Here is a 19,723-nt window from a genome sequence, read left to right on the forward strand (position 1 = left end):
AGGCTTCTTTCTAGATACTTGTTTGGTGAGGTAAAGGGTTAATACTACAGTCCCAACTCTCTAAAGCTTCTCAATAGAGAGTAGAATCCTTGTGATCTGAACTTCGCATAAAAATCTTTATCTCCCTTTGTCTTGTCCCGTGTGCCCTCTTCCTATTTTTACTTGTTTTTTTTGTATTTTGTTTCTGCTAGCCACCTACTATATTATTATGTGTTTACAGGGGTGCTTCATGCTTGGAACAACAACTCACAACTGCTTCGAAATTCTTAAGGAAGAACCCTAAAAGTTCCGATTAGCTTTCTCTGCTTGGCTAAAATTGTTACCAGGAAGTTTTGGGCCATTGAATTTGATCGTTGTAATTTGAAGTAATTTTCAAGAACGTTTGTTCATCCCCTCCCCTCTCTACGACATCCTACTAGCTTTCGGCGATGTCTCTATGTCGTGTGCACTTAGAGAGAGAGCGATCTAAGAAGAAAGAGGAGGATGACAAGCTGCACGAGCACCGTCAACGGTTGCCTTGCCATGGTTGTCATCACCACCGTCTTTGGTTAGAGAGGCTCCTTGCTTGGGAAGACCCACAAGCAACCAGCAATGGGAGGAGGTGGGCATCGGTGACACAACACATAGGATTAGTCGCATGATAAGAGAGAGGGGCAATATGAAAAGGTTCTTCTCTAGGGAACATATGAAAGGGAAGAGTCACGACCTTTCTAAAGAAAACACATGGATTTCTTTTTTTTTTGGAAATTTAAGCCAGCCAATCACCAATCACCAAAAAAAGGGAAAAAACGATGTCTTTAGCCCCACAAGCAGACCATAGCTGCACTTCGTCCAGCACTTTCATCATCAGCTGAGACATTAAGAGTTCCTCGTTCTTGAAGACTCGCCTATTTCTTTCACACCACACTTCCCAGCAGAGGAGCATGTGCAGTGATCGCATACCTTTCATTTTGCTCTTGTCTTGCTGCAGCGTCTTCTTTTCCCATCATTCAATCAGTATCTCCTCTGAATTGTGCGCCGGGAATGCTTGGTTGCACTCCAGTCTCGTGGCTACTCTGTCCCAGACCTTCCTTGTGAACGGACAATCCTTGAACAAATGTTGTGTTGTTTACAGGTCTCTGTAGCAGAGTTGACAAAAGTAACAATTTGGCCACTGTCTGATTTGCAATCGATCCATTGTCCAAATTTTGTTCTGCAGCAATAACCATGCAAAATTCTTGCATTTAGACGGCGCCCATGCTTTCCAAATCATGGTGGTTGCCCTTAATTCCACCTTTTGCCGGCGAATTGGGCCAGGTAAGCCGATTTTGTCATGTATTTGCCGGTACTTGTCCATCTCCAAATGATTGTGTCTCTAGTCCCCTCTATCAGTGCTATTTCGCTGCTCCAAACAAGCTGGACATGGATCTCTTTTACACTGAACTCCCTCTTAAGCTTTAATTTTATATTTAAATCCTTTTGGACATGAGGAGCATCCTCAAACCGCATCGTGCCACGTGGTATGGTCGTCCAACTATAAACAAACCTATAATACGGTTGTGTTGCTTCAAAATTTATTTTCTCCAAAGGCATACGTAAACGAAGTTATACAAAATAATGAGGTCCTCAAGAAATAACTTTTTATAGTTACAAGTATATATTCTACTAGTTTCTACCTAATGTAAATACTGTAAATAAGGATTCTATTCTATTCTCGTGTAGTATGTGCTTGCTACTCCCTCCGGTCTATAATGTAAGTCATTCTAATATTTTCTACATTAATATTGATGTTAATGAATCTAGATCGATATATATGTCTAGATTCATTAACATTAATATGAATGTGGGAAATGCTAGAATGACTTAAGGGCCCCTTTGAATCGCAGGGTAAAAAAAACGGAGGAATAGGAAAAACACAGGATTCTGACAGGAATTGAAGTGTAAAACAGAGGATTGCAAAACACAGGAAAAACACATGAATGGTCGTTTGATTGGAGCGCAGGAAAAACGCAGGAATCGGATGAGAGTGATAGACTCAAAGGAAATTTTCCAAGAGGTTGGAGCTCTTGCTAAATTTCCTCCAAAATCCACATACAATGTGCCATTCCATAGGAATTTCATGGAATTTGGAAAGCTTCAATCCTTTGAATCAAAGGGCCAAATAGGAAAATTTCATATAGGATTTGAATCCTATGAAATTCCTACATAAATCCTTTGATTCAAAGGGGCCCTTACATTATGAAATGGAGGTAGTAGTTGCTACTAAAAAAACCGTCAATGTAACCTCGGACCATCCCATCGCAGATGATCAATATGACATCCTGCCCTACTACACTTGTAGACGTGCCCATTCAGTGGCTGCTGCTGTCCGATTTGTCATACACCGGGCCGGCCGGGCGTACTGTGTAGGCAGCTAGCTACACAGTACAACAATCCGCGGATCCGCCGGCAGGGGTGGCTGCCTGGATGCGGCTGCCTGGATGCGGTTTGTGACAGCGACGCAACTTGGTTGTGGTTGGTTGCCGAGAGTTGCGGCGGACACTGTTCGTAGCTAATAAAAGTTCCTGAGGGTAAACTGAAGCCTTGCATGTCTGAAACTCAGATCGCACCAACCTAGCTGTTAGGACTGATGAACTGTCAAGCTCAGGTTTAGGTCACGATCTATGTGGCCAGGAAACTATGGGTGTGTTTGGCTGCTCGAGTGTCCTCAGCCTGGCTTGTATGTCTCATCATCCAGGTTGAGTTTGGCCTGGTTAGTAAGATGCAATAGAGAGTGTTTGGTTGTATGTATTAGATAGACCTGGTTTCTGTAAGATGTTGTTTGGTTGGTTGGATAAGAAAACTTGTATGCAAGAGATTGTGTTTAGTTGCTCGCATATACTTTGAATCCAATTATTTTTTTCTATTGTAAGAGTATAATCCTACCAATTATATAGAAATAATAATGTCTTAAGTTCATGCACTTTAAATTGTAGTAAAAAAATATGATCAAATATAATTGGTTAGATCAAATGTAATATCAAAACGTGACGTTACTGCGATGTGAGTACTAATTGTCAAGAGAAAAAAAAATGGAAACAAACTGTGCGAAACAGTAGCACGGAGTATTACACGGACTTTTTTTACTGTCGGTCTAATCAGGGAGAAACAAATCAGCAACGATTTTGCTATACATCTCACGGGTGATTTTTTTTTACTGATATTTCACGTTTTTCTATCCATAGGATTCCTCGCTAGGATTTATGCAATAATTGGTGGAGGCTGCATACGTGGATAATACCATGCGTCGGATGGTAGGCCTGGTTCTTTTCACTTTACAAATTTTTGAAACTATAAAATAAAAAATAAAATACAAAATTACAGTCCTATATAACTAAAATTACATGTGTATATTAGGTTGATATGATATGTAAGCACATTGTAATTTTGTAATTTTGATAAAAATATTGTGTAAGTAGATATGTATTGATTATTTTCTTTAAAATATAAAATTATAGTAATATATAACTAAAATTACATTTGTAAATTTAGTTGATATGACATGTAAGTACACTGTAATTTTGATAATTCTTTAAAATATAAAATTATAATCCTATATAACTAAAATTACATTTGTAAATTTAGTTGATATGACATCTAAGTGCACTGTAATTTTGATAAAGATATTGTGTAAGTAAATATGTATTTATTATTTTCTTTAAAAATATAAAATTACAGTCCTATATAACTAAAATTACATTTGTAAATTTAGTTGATATAATATGTAAGTGCACTGTAATTTTGAAAAAAATATTGTGTAAGTAGATATGTATTAGTTATTCTCTTTTATAGTCAATTGGATGTAAATCTAAGGGTAGAAAAAATCTGAGTGATTTTTGGTTAGAAATCATCCGACAAATGGATAGACAGTTCCAATCAGAAAAGTAAAAAGAAAATGAAAGAAATGAAGGCCTCGAAGCCTCGTCGTCATCGCTGCTTGACGGAGACCGCCGCTCGCCGTTCTTGATTCTTCCCCTGGTGCCCCGCCGTTCTCGGCTCTTCCCCCTGGCGCCTCGCCGTTCACCACCGTCGTCAGAGTTTGAGGCCGCTGAATCCAGATCCTTTGGAGCCATGGCCACCGGATCTGGCCCGTCGCACCTTGTGAAGGACAGAGGTGCAGTGGTGGCTAGCGAGGAACACATCACCGGCAATAGCAAGACCGAGGGGAAGACAATGGAGGCGGCAGCAACATCTTCCATCAAGTGCCGAGATCCGGGTATTCTCGTCAAGCCCTTCTTCGTCCCGTCCTCTTCTTCCTCCTGGATCTGTCCGAGCTCGAGCACAAGGCTGCTAGCTAGTTGGATCTGGCGATGTGGAGCTGATGGGCGCCAGTCGGAGCCGTTGAAGAAGAGGGGAATCGACAGAGACGACGGCGACCGAGCGACGACCAATGGGGTGGGCGAGCGAACAAATGAGACGAGGGAGGCGAGGGGATGCTTTGACCCCTCCGCATCGCCTGCATCCACTCATCCCACGCTTGCACCCCCGCGTGTATGAGCCGGGGCTTTTAACTATTTACCCATATGTCATAAACACATAAGGGTCCATGTGTCATTGACAGAGCATGGCAAATCGTTAATTGCAATGTCACAAGAGTGGCAAATAGTTAAATGTCCCGTATGAGCCGGGCCTAGCTGAGGAGCTACGGCCGATTCTTGCGTTTCCCCTCAGCCTGGCTGTGCGGCGCTTTTTGCATCAGCCGAGCTTGGCTCATATGCTGGTGCAGGCAACGAAACACATCGATTTCTGCTGAGGGGATGTGAGCCACCCCTCATGCAGGCAACCAAACACACCCTATATGAAAAGGGTACGAATTATCTCCCTAAACTATCGTGGTCAACCGAATTACCCTCTTAACTATAAAACTAAACATTCTTCACCCCAACTATGCAAACTGGACGAATTACCCCCCTCGACCCAATTCGCGGTGGTTTTGGTCTACGTGGCGTACGTGTGGCAGTCCAGTCAGCATTCTATTTATAAAAAAAATGTGGGACCCACATGTCATACCCTTCCTCTCTCTCTTCTCTCTCACACACTCTCTCTCTCACTCTGTGACGCGGAGGCGGCGGCGAGGGATGAGGAGTGGAGGATGGCGATGGAGGAGTGAAGGACGACGACGAAGGGGGACGATGACGATGCGTTGACGGCCATGGAGGTGAACGCGACCGAGACGGCGTTGTACTCCTGCGGCGGTGTCGCCTACTGCTTTTGCTCTGCGGTGGCGTCGGCTGCTGCTTTTGCTTCGCGCGCAGGTGTGGTCGGCTCCTCGTCGTGGCTTCCGTCCGTCCGTCCCGCGCCGCCGCGGCCTCCTTGTCCCCCGCCGCCGCCGCCTCCACGTCACCCTCATCCCCCGCGGCCGCCGCCGCCACGGCTCCATGTCCACCGCCACCGCCGACCCGCGACTGTGAGAGAGAGAGGAAGAATGAGATAGACTGACAGAGAGTGGGAGAGAAGAGAGAGGAAGAGTGAAAGAGTATGGTATGTGGGTCCCATATTTTTTTTATAAATAGAATATTGACTGGACTGCCACGTGTACGCCACGTAGACCAAAACCACCGCGGATTGGGTCGAGGGGGGTAATTCGTCTGGTTTGCGTGGGAGTGAATAATGTCCAGTTTTGTGATTCAGGGGGATAATTCAGTCGACGGCGATAGTTGAGGGGTGGGGGGTAATTCGTACTTTTTTCAAACTATATAGGGGTTTGCTCCTCCTATTTCGTCTCATGTGGAATACCATCAAACTTAGGTGCATCTTAGAAAATTTTCTAAGCTCATGGCCTTTACGTAGAAACGTATGCGCTCTTTTGGACATATTTTGTAAGCCTAAGTAAAAGTGTAGTTAACAAATTGATGGCCACACTTCTTAGAAATATATTTGATTAAAATAATAAGCGCGTAACATGTGGATCCTAAGGCTTAAAAAACTATTGCACATCACAAATATGATAACAAAACAAACAATAGCCTTATGAAGTGTGGGTTTCCCACTCCAACCCAAAATATAAGAAAGTATATATATCAGATACAACCAAAATCCATTACTCCCTCCGTCCCTAAATACTTGACACTGTTGACCTTTTTAAACATGTTTAACCATTCGTCTTATTCAAAAAATTTAAGTAATTATTAATTCTTTTCAATTCATTGTTAAATATACTTTTATCTATACATATAGTTTTATATATTTCATAAAAGTTTTTAAATAAAACGAACGGTCAAACATGTTTAAAAAAAGTAAACGACGTTAAATATTTAGGGACGGCGGGAGTATATTTTAAGATGGAGGGAGCAGTAGTTTAGTACTACCTCCGTCCCATATTAATTGTCTTTTTGAGTTTTTGTTTGTCAATGTTTGATCATTCGTCTTATGCAAAAAATTTTAAAATTATTATTTATTTTGTTTGTCATTTGCTTTATTATTAAAAGTACTTTACATATGACTTATCTTTTTTTATATTTGTACTAATTTTTCAAATAAAACGAATGGTCAAACGTTGCAAATAAAAAGTCAAAAACGTCACCTATTATGAGACGGAGGGAGTAGTAAAATGTGATGTTGACCAGACACTCTCCTCTCTATCTCTCTTTTAGCTGTGGCCCTGCTCGAAGAACTTCTAGCGGCTATATAGCTTCTTTCAGTATCTTGAGCTTACAATAACGCAGCAGCTAATTCTGATCCAAACGACACGCGCCCCGCGTGCCCGGAAGCACACGTGGTCCGTGGGCCGTGGCCGCCGCGGCGCGCGCGGTGGATCGGAGCGATCATATCCTTGGGCGCAGAGCATGTGTGACGGAGGAGGAAGAACCCAAGAAGAAGGCCTCGGCGATCGATCAGCAAGTAATGGCGGCAAGGGAAACGCCAACCACCAGACCGGACCAGAAGCCGCCCAGCGTAGACAGCAAGGGCTTGTTCACTTTGAAGCTATTTTCAATCTTACTAATTTTTGGTAATGTTGCTAAAAAGAATAGCTATATTTAATTCGCTGTCAAATTTTAGTAACTATATAAGAAATCATACTAAAATTTTGACAACTATATCAAATTTTTAGCAATGACAAAATTTGATAAGTTTTTTTTGACATTAAAGTGAACAGACCCTAAATGGCGAGCCGATCGATAGATCGATCGCTATAGCTCGTGCAGTGTAACTGTGGCTTTGTTTGGATCCTCCGAGCTATTAAATAGCCCTCAGAAATCTTGCTATTTAGGAGTATTAAACGTAGATTACCGACAAAACCGATTCCATAACCCCTAGGCTATTTTGCGAGACGAATCTAATGATGTATATTAATTCATGATTAGCAGCTGATTACTGTAGCATCACTGTAGCAAATTATGGATTAATATACCTCGTTAGATTCGTCTCACAAAATAGCCTAAAGGTTATGGAATGGATTTTGTTAGGAATCTACGTTTAATACTCCTAAATAGCAAGATTCTGGAGGGCTATTTAATAGCAGCCCTTCGGATCCAAACAGCACCTGTGTAACGCTAGCGAAGCTACTGGACCCCGACACGTGCGTGAGGATTGAGAGATAGAAGTTGGGCACGAATTACTGGCTTGTTCGTCGCCGGGACGTTCGCTTGCTTCACAATCTTCGGTGGTACAAATTCTCTGTATGGTTTTCTGGAAACGATTCGGTTGATGTAGTTGCAGTTTGGGTCATTATGTTAAACCCTGTAGTAGAGAGACATTAATTGCTCGCTCCTTATCTTGATCTGTGTATTCCGGTAGTAATGAATTCTGCGCGTTACTGTAGCTCAACTCGCATGATATACCTGTACTGTACCTGCAGGGATTAACTGATGCGCGTCTGTATATAACGAGAGGAGAATCCTACAGCTTTTTTTTTTAATTTTACTATATTTGATAATGTACTGAGACGTACCATATTTTTAATATAAAATTTAATACCTCTAGATATTAAGTATCTTAAGGTATTAACAATTTTAGTATAAAATTTAGGTACTTTTTCAAATAATGTAATATTCCTTTTTTTTAAGTAACTAGCACTCTGGCAGTAGTTCTGCCTTAAATACATTAAGAAGGAGAGCAATAAGGTTTTGTTTCAAATTATATCAAGGGTGCATTTCTTAGTTCTAAAAAAAGGAGTGCATTTCTTGCTTCAGCTAATCGAACACCGTTAATTTCTTTTCTCCGAGGCTGCTGTAAAGTAATTATCAATTGTACTACACTACCTACGTCCTATAAAAAGAATGCATTTCTTGTAGCACTAATGTACTAGTACGAGTAATCCGTACGTCCTAATTGATGAGTGATGAGTCTGTAAAAGTTGCGGTCTCTCTTGCTTTTGAAGCAGTAGACGCAGTACATGCTAGTGGCTCGTGCCGTATGCTTTTGATCAATTGTCCTATCATACTCATACGACGGGACAACAGTAATTAGGGTTATTATTAGACATTTTTTGTCACAAAAATTAAGGTACCTCAAGAGTAACCGTTGGTTTCAGGGTGAGGATACATTTGAGTAGCTTATCTCTCGTTGTATCAGCAAATATGTGCAACAAATGCATATATACCAAAGGTCACATATTTTTTTCAGTAATAAATTTCAGCCAATTACATTTCTGGCATTTTCATAACTAAGATTTGGACTTAACTAACTCCAAGGAAATAATTGTGAATGTTAGGGTTTAAATCTGGACGAATACTACATTCATCCACCCATGGTGTACGAACAAATGTACTTCCTGGTGTCATCGTAATTCTTTTGTGTCCTACAACAAAAGGTAATTGATGTCTCATACTTTTCCTAGGACCCTGATTACAAGTTGAAATACTACTAGCATGTTAGTTCCATCGCCGTACTTGTACAACATTAACACGCACATGCACGTTGCTCCACGGCATTGAATTTTAGGGCCACGGTTTTGTGTGAAGTCGATGGATGTGTGTTAGGTACATAATCTGTTCCAAAAAATCACTTGCCCATGACATTCATTCTGTCCAAAATGGAATTACTTTCGTGTGCTCTGCTCTAAGCAGGACAGTGTACTGGCACAGCTAGTGCGCTGCTCAAGTTAGGTGGAGAAGGTGGCATTCATTTCATAATGTTTCATCCATCACCTGCATGGATGAAATCTCACAAACTCCAGAGCATTTCAAAACAATTATACGAAGTTTTCAGAGTTCAAAGATTCAGTGCAAACGATTATCTGAACTTCCCAGAGCTCAAAGATTCAGTGCAAACAATTACTCCATCTGAAGTTTCCAGAGTTCAAAGACTCAGTGCAAACAGTTATCTGAAGTTTTCAGAGTTCAAAGATTCAGTGCAAACAATTACTTGCAGTGTCTCTTGCAATTTATGTGCATCTTCCAATGCCAGGATTGCTGGGTGCTTTGATGCTTCCTCTACCTTGGCTTTATGCAAAGCAAGGAGGAGAGGCATCATCAGGTGTAAAAGTGCTAAAAGGAAAAAAAATAAAAGAATCCAAGAAAAGAAGGAAAAGCACTGAAAGAAAAAAGGGCAATGTTCACCACACTTGCTAACAGTGGTGCTGAACTAAGGGCCATATGTGATATGTGGTACTCACCAAGGGAAAAAAGTTCATTTGGAGAGTAAAGCATCATTTAACACTGCCAGATTGTTACTGTGCAAAAATGTGCAGCAGTACCAGCATATGTCCTAACGTCTAATTACTGCTTCAGGACTGGCTTATCATCGAAGTTTCAGTTTTGATCCTAAAGCAATTGGTGGAACAGTAGATCAGAAGCAACATTCTGAAGTAAAACTAAGGCCTGTCAAACTGATTTCATAACTCCTAATTAATCAGTAGAATTACTAATCAAACTTAAGGCGTAAAGCAGCACATTATTCTAAGCCTAACAAGCACCAATCAGAGTGTGATCCCAAGAAAGCAGAGGAGCAGGGCACTGGTGTGTGTGTATATTTCTTTTTTCTGAAGACTCAACAGTGAGAAAAAGTGAACGCTGGGACTGCTAGTCCTTGGTCTTTTGCCTGCTCCCCGTTTCCAGCTGAATCGTTGGAGACACACCTGTCCGTTGATGCCTGCAGCTACCTCATGCTTCTGCCAGCCACCCGTGAGTGATGTGCAGCGCAGGGCAAGCCAGCAATTGTACTAGTACAAGTTACAGTAGAATCAGAGGATATATACTTGCACTAGGCCTCACTGGTCAGTATACTGTAATAAGGTTCTCTTGTTGTTTATTATCCGTTCTGTTCTTGAGTTCGTCAGTCATCTGAGCAAGATTTTCTTTGCTATTCCAGTCGGTGACTGCCTAAGCTAGGTAAGGTGCAGTTGATTAGATTTGTTGTTTGGTTCTTGTGAAATGGTAGTAGTGATGTGCATGAGTGTTCTTCAGTTAACATGATTGTTTTTTTTTGTCTTGTTACTGTCAGTTCAAGAATGGAGCAAGCTGGCAAGAAATGTGATCTTTGATGATCACTTCCTCTTCCTGATGATGATTTGGTTACTTTCTGGTACTATCAACACACATCAAAGCCTTGATTCCTCTGTTGCTTGTACACACTGTCCTTGATCGTAGTAGAAGGAGAAGGTGAAGGAATCATCAGAGTACAGAGATTAATTTCTTGCAGTACAGATTGATTTGCTCTGCTTCTCTGCTGGTTCTTGCTGATCAAGAAGCATTTGATGAGAGCTTCTCCAATGGCGGGTGCAAGCCATCACCTGGTCGTCTTCTTGGCAGCGCTGCTCGCGTTGCTCCCGGGAAGCTCGCAGCTGCAGTACTCGCAGACATGGACGCTGTTCAAGATCCAGCAGATGCTGAACCACCCGCCGGTGCTGAGCCACTGGCGCCGGACCACCGACTTCTGCGGCGGCGGCGGCACGGCGGCGCCGTCGGCGGCCGTGGTGTGCTACGGCGACACGGTGACGCAGCTGCACATCGCCGGCGTCCGCGGCGCGCCGCCGCTCCCGATGAACTTCTCCATCGGCGCGCTCGTCATGGCGCTGTCGAGGCTCCCCGACCTCAAGGTGCTCACGCTGTCCGGGCTCGGGCTCTGGGGCCCCCTGCCGGACAAGATCGGCCGCCTCGCCGCGCTGGAGATCGTCAACATGAGCGGCAACTACCTCTACGGCGGCGTCCCCGGCGGGCTGTCCCAGCTCACCGGCCTCCAGACGCTGATCCTCGACGACAACCTGCTCGCCGGCGAGCTCCCGGCGTGGATCGGCGAGCTGCCGCAGCTGGCCGTGCTGAGCCTGCGGAACAACTCGCTGGGCGGCGCCGTGCCGGCGTCCGTGGGTCGCATGGAGTCGCTGAGGTCGCTGGTGCTCGCGTCGAACAACCTGACGGGGAACCTGCCGGACATGAGCGGCCTCACCAACCTCCAGGTGATCGACGTCGGCGACAACTGGCTCGGCCCGGCGTTCCCGGCGCTGGGGCGGAAGGTGGTCACGGTGGTGCTCAGCCGGAACAGGTTCACCGGCGGCCTCCCCGGCGAGATCACCTCCTTCTACCTGCTCGAGCGGCTCGACGTGTCGTGGAACCGCTTCGTCGGCCCGTTCATGCCGGCGCTGCTGTCCCTGCCGGCCATCCGCTACCTCAACGTCGCCGGCAACAGGTTCACCGGCGTGCTCTCCGACAAGGTTGCCTGCGGCGACAATCTCCAGTTCGTCGACCTGTCCTCCAACCTCCTCACCGGCAGCGAGCCGGCCTGCCTGAGGCCGGACAAGAAGCCGGCGACGGTGGTGCTCGTCAATGCCAATTGCCTCGAGGCCACCGGCGGCGACGCGTCGCAGCACCCGTCGCCGTTCTGCCAGAACCAAGCCTTGGCCGTGGGGATAACTCACGGCGGCAAGGTGAGGAAGAAGCTCACACATCACGCCGGCTTCCTCGCCGGCATTGCAATGGCGGCTCTCGCCGCCGCGTCGGCCATCGCCGTCGTCGCCGTCGTCGCCGTGAGGAGGAAGAACAAGAAAGGCGTAATGGTGAGGCCACCGGCGATGTTGGGAGAAGACAATTCTTCAAGCACGAGTGGCTACCCATCCAAGATGTTCGCCGATGCACGTATGATTTGATTTGTCTCTCACTCATCACTGAATTTTATCTAAAATTTCACCAAATTTGATGTCAAAATTCACTAAGATTTGATTTCCTACTGGTGTCTGCGACAAAATCAAAACAGGCTACATATCACAGACAGTGAAGCTGGGAGCTCTGGGAATTCCACCATACAGAACATTTTCTTTGGTTGAGCTTGAAGCTGCCACTGACAACTTTGAGAACTCTTTGCTACTGGGGCAAGATTCTTTCGGCGAGGTATGCCAATCTTCTCCATTGATCAGTTCAGACTCTATTGAGCAAGAGAAATTTTATGGTCCCTAAGCAAGTTAAAGTTTAGATACTCAAGATACCTAGCACCTGAAGTTATCAAATTTACAATACAAAATGTGGTATCTCTCAGTACATTTTTAAGGATGGTAAAATTACCCATTGAGCAACCTACAACTAATTGATGCATGAAATTCACTGTATTCTGTTCAAATTAACCTCACGGGCTTATATGAGTGTGATGAATAAGTCCTGCATTTTGAAAAGCTTGGGAGCTGAGATCAGATCTTTGTTTGTTTGTCAGATGTACAGGGGGAGACTAGGCAATGGCACACTAGTGGCCATCAGGAGCCTGAAGGTTAAGAGGAATCAGTCTTCCCTAAGCTTCAGTCGCCACATTGAAACAATTTCTAGGCTCAGACACCGGAACTTGGTCAGCGCTCTCGGGCACTGCTTCGAGTATGATCTTGATGATTCTACTGTCACTCAGCTGTACCTCGTGTTCGAATACGTGCAAAACGGGAACCTACGGAGCAGGATTTCGCGTATGTTAAATTGTCAGCTGTTCTCCTTCATTGTTTTTCTTTTCAGTTGTTTGCAGTATTCAGTCACTGACTGTTGCTTTGCACTGCATCCTGTACTGATTTTCACCAGAAGGAACTGAAGGAAGGAAGCTTACATGGGCACAGAGAATATCAGCTGCCATCGGCATCGCCAACGGCATTCAGTTCTTGCATGCTGGGATGATGCCTGGCCTGTTTGGAAACAATCTGAAGATCAACAACATTCTTCTCGATCAGAATCATGTCGCGAAGATCAGCAGCTACAATATCCCAATCCTAGGAGAGGCCATGAAATCTGAGGTAGATCAGTCATTTTTAACAGTCCTTGGTAATTTGTTTTTCTGGCTGTTGCTGACTAGAAATGTTATGATGTTTGTCAATCCAAGAAGGGAGGACCTGGAGGCAAGCACCATACTGAAAGGTACTTATCAGGACTTGATCCGTACATATGCCTATGATCTGGTAGTTTCAATCAGTACAATCTAGTGAAAAAAAACCCACTGAATTCTGCATGTGTTATTTTGCAGCCCACTGCTCAACGATAAAACCGACATCTTCGATTTCGGGGTGATCCTTCTTGAGATCGTGTCTGGAAAGCCAATCACATCCTTATATGAGGTTGAGATAATGAAAGAACTGGTATGAGACATGACCATCACCTGAAAACCATTGTTTCACATGAAAAATGCCAACCTCTGAATTTCCACCTAGCAATGCACAGCACAATCTCTGAATCTTTACTCCTTTTTTCAGATGCTATGGGCAGTCGCCGACGAGGATTTGGTGAGGAGGAGGAGCTTTGCCGACCAGGAGGTGAGCAAGGGATGCTCTGACGAGTCGCTGAGGACGATCATGCAGATCTGCCTGAGGTGCCTGGCCAAGGAGGCTGTGCAGCGGCCGTCCATCGAGGACGTCCTCTGGAACCTGCAGTTCGCTGCACAGGTGCAGGACGACTGGGAAGGAGATAACCGGAGCAGCGACGGTTCAATGGTGTCGTCGTCGTCCCGGATCACGAAATCCTCCAGATTCCAGAATGAGCAAACCAGGTGTGCCATACATCCAAATCAATCAAGTATCCTCTGATCAAGTGACCATCACATTCACATTTCCAAACCAAGATTGATTTGTTAGATTTGTAGTGTTGATAGGTTATTGTTGGATTGGTGTGTATGGATGAAATGAGGAAGAGCTTTTGCCTTTGTTTTGAAGGATTCTAAAGTTCAGCTTGTTCTTACAGGTCTGGGCGGGAAAAAGAATGTGAGGATTCGTCAGCTCGTGGATCAGTGTGGCTGCAGGCTGCAACAGAAGATGGAAATTTTGAGACAGGCAGGAGGCAAGCTGAAGATGAAAGATATTGATGGAACTGATCCTCCGGGTTGTGCTTCTGTCTTGATGCACACAACCTTCCCCTTTCCTGATCGTGTTTGCTCACTGAATCCTTTAAATCTCAGAAACGCCTTCATTTGTTTTTTCTTCTTTTCTTTCTTTTTTGTCTTTAGGCGTACAATAATATGTGCTTTTTAGGCGTACAAATAATGTTGTGCTGTGCAAGCCCCTGTATCGTTCTGTCAATATTAAAGCTGGAATAGTTTCTACTACCAACGGTCAGAGTTCCGTGATAATTATAAAAACAGCTGCGGTTGCTGCCAATTACAGCATCACCAACCTTCTCGTGACTGAACGCTGGTACAGCGAGAAAGCACGGAGGATTCAAGAGGCTTCTGCAACCTAGCAGCAACAGCAACTTCTTGGCTAGGGAGTATAATTCTTTACATAAGCATCAATACCTTATAAATTCATCAAATAGGTAGCCACTACATTGGGAAAACAAGTAGGGGAAGGCAGGGGATCAAGCTCAGGAATTACAACAACTGAAGATTTTTTATGTTTTTAGTAGGTGATACAGACCGGGAAAGCCAGAATTGCATATCTTTAGGAGAAGCTTGTTGCAGAAACTGCAACTCAATCATGTCCTTGGCTTAGTCGGCCGTCCAGCTCTGCTCCACAATCTCGCGGACTTTGCGGTTGTACTCGCGCTTGTTCTCGCTGAACAGTCTGGCTGCTTCGGAGTTTGCAGGGGAGTTTGGGTTTGGATCACAGAGCAGGGACTGCAGATAAAAGGCAAAACAGAAACAGCTAAGCTCAATGTGGAACTGAGGATTACAGGCAGGAAGACATCAACTATGGTCCCCCAAGCCATTATTTGTCAGCAAATGTAGGTCAATAACCCGTACAGCAACATGACATGGATGAAAGGCTCTAATCATCCTAGAATCAGGCTGCAGATGCTATTGATAACTAATTTATCGGTGTCACATTACCCATATAGCAGGTTGTTTGGAAAACAATAACGACTGTCAATAATGACTTTGGTGTATGCAACTATAGTAGGAGGAAAGGATTTCCTCAATATTGGAATTACCTCTACACCAATGACATGACAAAAATACAGAATATGCGTGTATTTTCTATCATATATAAATGATTGTAATCAAGTGAGCTACAACCAGGGGAAAGCATTAAACCAAGTGAAGCTATCGATGTGATTGTTAGGACACTCTGCGAAGGTTCAAATGATACCTGGATAGAGGTCAATATCGCAGCAACATCATATATAGGGCTCCATTGATTTTGTAGGATATCCAAGCAGATACTTCCATCTGCATAAACTGAACGGATAACAAAAACAATTAGTTGTGTATATCTTCAATAATTCAATCTCTTGGGAATAATGTAGTAGCTTGCAAAGATAATGAAGTGGTCAAATTATCAAGTTATGAGACATACTATTTGGGTGAAACATCCTTGAGACAAACCGAACAACTGGTGGTTTGTTGGGATAATCTTCTGTAAATTGTAGTGTCAGCTTGAACGTGCCTATGTGACAAAATCACTTATTAGTACTAACTTAAACATGAAATAATGTTCATAAGTAATAACACCACAAAACATACTTCATTTCAATCGATGTGATTTTAAAGGATTACATGAGGTTGCAAATTTGCAATCCTGACATACAAAGACAAAGGGAGTGATCATGTTACCAATTGTGTATGTCAAAAGCATTTCATCAATTATTTGAAGGCCATAAGATTGGAGGTACCATATGCAAAAAATGTGGTCACCAAATACTAAAAAGAGTTTCCATCCGGTGATTTTTCCTATACATTCTATCACTCTTTTGTAGTTGATTTCAAACAATAAATAGGCCATCAAATGAAGCTGCCATCTAATTGCTATGGTCCCATCACACTATTGCTAAAAAATATCAAAGTTAAACAATGAAGATTTAGTCATGGTGACATGGTCTAACCGCACCCAAAAGAACTACTTTATTTTGTCCTGATGATTGATAAATGATAACAATCGGCTATACTTAAAGAGCTTCCAAAAATTAAGTCTACAATTTCTTACTCCAATGTTCACAAATAGAATGGCTCCATTTTAAACGAGGTATCCCTATTCTTGCTAATATGATAGCTAAATTAGCTACATGGCATAACTCCTAAGCACCTATCATGCAACCACAAACAACGGGTACAAATTGTAATTTACTATAAAATATTTTAGTTCCAGTATGTGTGTGCGCTACAACTTTGGATTCAATGTTTTGTAGGAATGTACACCCCCAATAAATAATGGGATATGCCGGCAGCACACAGTCCTACAGAGAACCATGTAGCTACGGTGGGGGGTCGTCAACAGCACAACACGAGATAGGACCGTCGCAGATTGATGAACCGCCTCCAATAACTCAGCTGACCCAAGACTACAGGCACGTTGATTTCAACGGTATTTAGGTGGCACGTAGGTCTGTTCGCGAGCGACATTCACCTGAAAGATTATTTTTGTCAAGACGCAGACCTCCAGCTGGTGCTAGAAGAAAGGGAAAGAAAAAGGACACTAGCACATCCTGAAATTTCGATGATGAGGCTAATGAGTAGAACGATTTTATATTTTTCTTATTCTAATTAATATGTAATGTTGTGTGTTAAAACTTTCTAATATGTCAGCTACATTTCTAAATAAATAAATTCAAAATATTTGCATGTCTTTCCTTCACGAACACTTACAAATATTTACCTTCACACAACACTTCAGTGGGTTTGAACGCTTAGCAAATTCACGGCATTATCTTATTGTAAGCCCCCAATACGCACCATAAATTATCGTGTGCTCAGTTCATACCACAAGATAGGGCATGCGAATTCGCCAAGCGCACTAACATATTGAAGCTTACACCAATGATAAAGTCTACAAATATGAGTTATATGCTATACTTGAGTCTGCTTCTTTCATTTCGTAACGTTCCCTTCTATAGGCACTCGACGAGTAAGCTCTCTAACCAGACGACAAAAAACTTTCGGCGGACGCCATATGAAAAAAGCTAAGAGAGAAGACAATCGCTCTCCCATTTGTTCCTGGCTGAGCATGTCACATGGAGCTGACGGCAGGGGACAAACAACTTTCGGTGCGGTGCCGTTTCTCGCTAGGCATGTCACATGGAGCCAGGGGACAAACAACTTTCAGTGCGGTGCAGCTTAATGGGGATGCGAAGAGAGTGCGCTCCCGCGCTTTAGGAAAGCAGCACCGGAGCCCTACGAGACCGGCTCGGTGCCGCAGCTTGGTCATGCGAGACCGCTTTGGACCCGCGCCACCGTTCTGCGCGATCGGCCGGGCTGGCAGGCGGTCCCGTGGGCTACAGCAACGCGCACAGCCGCCGCGCGGGACCGACTCGGTTCTGCACCCCCGGTCTGCGCGACCGAGCCGGTCCCGCACTCCCGTGCTACGGTACCGTGCCCCTGCGCCGCCAGCCTGCAGTATCGTCGCGCTCCCGCATCTCCAGCTCGCGGAATAGGAATATTTCTGCTATTCCTCAGCGCCCGTGTATACGCAAATTATGAAAAAAAATATATTTTCAAATTTAAGACTAACAGACTCTATAGGGGGTGGCTGATTGGCGATCAGTCGCGCACGGTCAGTTCTAACGTCTTTAGTCTCTCTGACTCTCTCCTCTACAGTGCATGTATATACGTATGTATATACTTTATATACATACGTATAAAATACTTTTTATATATATACGTATAAACTTTATATACGTCTATACAAAGTACATATATTGTGTGTGTGTGTATTAATATTAATATGTATACATTTTTTATGTATAAAAAATATATACACATATACAAAAGTTTGTATACGATATATACAAAGTTTGTATACGACGTATACAAAGTTTGTATATGTACATATTAAAAAAACACATATACGAACTTTGTATACACATATATGAACTTTGTAACGTGTATACAAAGTTTGTACACGTACGTATTAAAAAACCGTGCGCAAAAAACAAACAAAAAAACTGCGGAAAAAAAACAGAAAAAACTAAAAGAAAGGAACGTGCGGGGGAGGAGGGGAAAGAAAAAAAAAAGAAACTGCGCGCCGTGCCGCCGCCCGTGCCCCCTCCCCGCACGACACGTGTCGAGTCAAGCGGGGGAAGGCGCGCGCGACTGATCACCCATTAGCCTTCCTGGACTCTATAAGTCTAAGAGTATGATTAAGCAAGAGATGAGCAGAATTCTATTAAGGCTCATACTTGGCTCTGTGATGGCTTTTCAAAAGCTTTTCCCTACTTTTCACCACAAAAACTAGGTTGGAAACACTTTCCTTTTTGCCATAACAAAAGTAATCCTATGGATCAGTAAAGATTCTTGTAAACAACCACATTTCACAGAGCAGCACAATAACCAAACCTGATCATAACATGCTCTGAGTACTGCAGATAAAGTAACTCCGATGAGAACGTTATGGGTATGTTCTTCGATTTATAATTCCAAGTGGTATGGAGAAAGTTCTTATAAGAGCTCTAATGTGTGTGCTTGTTATTGTTAGCATGCCACGCTGTATGAGAAAGAGCTACTCATTTTCTACTCTAAAGTGTCGTTTACTTGTTAGAGTGTCCGCATTTGTTGGGTAAAAATGCATACAGCCTGTAATTTCATAAACATGCCAATCATATGCTTTTTCATTACCTAGTGAAAGCCTTGTCAATAAAGCACAAATCAAACGCATCAGAAGATCAAGCTCTAACTTTTCAGTAAACAAGAATGCATCACAGTCACAAATGGCTTAATTATAAGCTTCCTGTATCAGAAGCGAACCAAGACGTAAACAAAACGAAGCACAAAGTTGAGTTTAAGTAGGGAGGTTGCTGTTTCGGTGTTTCCTCTTTTTTACACGTGAAATCAGATGAACAAAATGGAACCTTTACGCGCAGTATCTGATAACTTGCAAATCCGCATAACATTAATTTTTCATTCACCAAACACCAAATTATCACAATCACTAGTAACTAGATATCTTGATCAGAACAAAATAAGGGGAAAAGTCAAATGGACTCACCTCCATCCCACGGCGTGTCATCCGGTCTGCAAAATCGTACCAGACATGACAAGCAAACGACATCAGAACCAAATCAACCCACACAAAAAATTAAAAAAAATAACTCCACAACGAATAGGAAAATCACAAGCTCTGCGAGATCCCCTCGGCTCCAAAACCTAGCGCCTGAGATGAGGGTGGCTACGGCGCGTGGGTGGCTACCCGAATATGACGGCGTTCCAGAGCATGATGTTGTTGTCGTGCGGCGCGCCGCTGATTCCGGCGGGCGGGTCCTGCTGCAGCCGCTTGAAGTCCCGCATCAGCCGCTTCCTCGCCGGCGTCGACATCTCTCCTCACCCCCTCCTCCTCCTCCTCCTCCTCCTCAGCCGCCGCCTCTCTGAACGGCCGAACCCTAGCCCCCCGGCCCTGGTCTCTCTCCCGACGAACGCCCCACCGCCGCCTCCTCCTCTCGCCGGAGTT

At 43.7% G+C, this 19,723-nt stretch overlaps 2 protein-coding genes across 4 annotated transcripts; one reads left to right on the forward strand and one right to left on the reverse strand.

Annotated features, from left to right (window-relative positions):
- Window positions 1-9,909: 9,909 nt before the first annotated feature.
- LOC4334385 (probable inactive leucine-rich repeat receptor-like protein kinase At3g03770) lies at window positions 9,910-14,454 on the forward strand. 3 transcript variants are annotated; one of them, XM_026023999.2, is made up of 11 exons: window positions 10,037-10,174; window positions 10,270-10,289; window positions 10,402-10,482; window positions 10,605-12,029; window positions 12,148-12,281; window positions 12,598-12,838; window positions 12,948-13,156; window positions 13,243-13,277; window positions 13,384-13,495; window positions 13,610-13,902; window positions 14,094-14,454. In XM_026023999.2, the coding sequence occupies exons 4-11, from the start codon at window positions 10,655-10,657 to the stop codon at window positions 14,212-14,214; spliced, it is 2,520 nt and encodes an 839-aa protein (XP_025879784.1). In that variant the 5' UTR covers window positions 10,037-10,174; window positions 10,270-10,289; window positions 10,402-10,482; window positions 10,605-10,654; the 3' UTR covers window positions 14,215-14,454. The 3 variants fall into 3 exon arrangements, with proteins under 3 accessions (XP_015631387.1, XP_015631389.1, XP_025879784.1); XM_015775901.3 differs by having other exon boundaries at window positions 9,910-10,289; XM_015775903.3 differs by having other exon boundaries at window positions 9,964-10,289; window positions 10,402-12,029; window positions 13,246-13,277.
- Window positions 14,455-14,585: 131 nt separating this feature from the next.
- LOC4334386 (ubiquitin-conjugating enzyme E2 2) lies at window positions 14,586-19,723 on the reverse strand. Its single transcript, XM_015775904.3, has 5 exons — window positions 19,466-19,723; window positions 19,265-19,290; window positions 15,644-15,733; window positions 15,437-15,525; window positions 14,586-14,964 (listed from the first exon to the last, which is right to left on the reverse strand). Exons 1-5 carry the CDS (start codon window positions 19,588-19,590, stop codon window positions 14,836-14,838), a joined length of 459 nt encoding a protein of 152 aa, XP_015631390.1. The 5' UTR covers window positions 19,591-19,723; the 3' UTR covers window positions 14,586-14,835.

Source organism: Oryza sativa, chromosome 3 (genome assembly GCF_034140825.1).
Source record: "Oryza sativa Japonica Group chromosome 3, ASM3414082v1".
Lineage (NCBI taxonomy): Eukaryota > Viridiplantae > Streptophyta > Magnoliopsida > Poales > Poaceae > Oryza > Oryza sativa.

Coding starts and splice junctions, on each gene's coding strand:
- LOC4334385 (XM_015775901.3), top strand. CDS start 10,655: ATGAGAGCTTCTCCAATGGCGGGTGCAAGCCATCACCTGGTCGTCTTC. Junction 13,157..13,242: donor GAGAGGCCATGAAATCTGAG/GTAGATCAGTCA, acceptor TGTCAATCCAAG/AAGGGAGGACCTGGAGGCAA. Junction 13,278..13,383: donor GGCAAGCACCATACTGAAAG/GTACTTATCAGG, acceptor GTTATTTTGCAG/CCCACTGCTCAACGATAAAA.
- LOC4334386 (XM_015775904.3), bottom strand. CDS start 19,590: ATGTCGACGCCGGCGAGGAAGCGGCTGATGCGGGACTTCAAGCGGCTG. Junction 15,734..19,264: donor TGACACGCCGTGGGATGGAG/GTGAGTCCATTT, acceptor TTTGTCACATAG/GCACGTTCAAGCTGACACTA. Junction 14,965..15,436: donor CGATATTGACCTCTATCCAG/GTATCATTTGAA, acceptor TTTTATCTGCAG/TCCCTGCTCTGTGATCCAAA.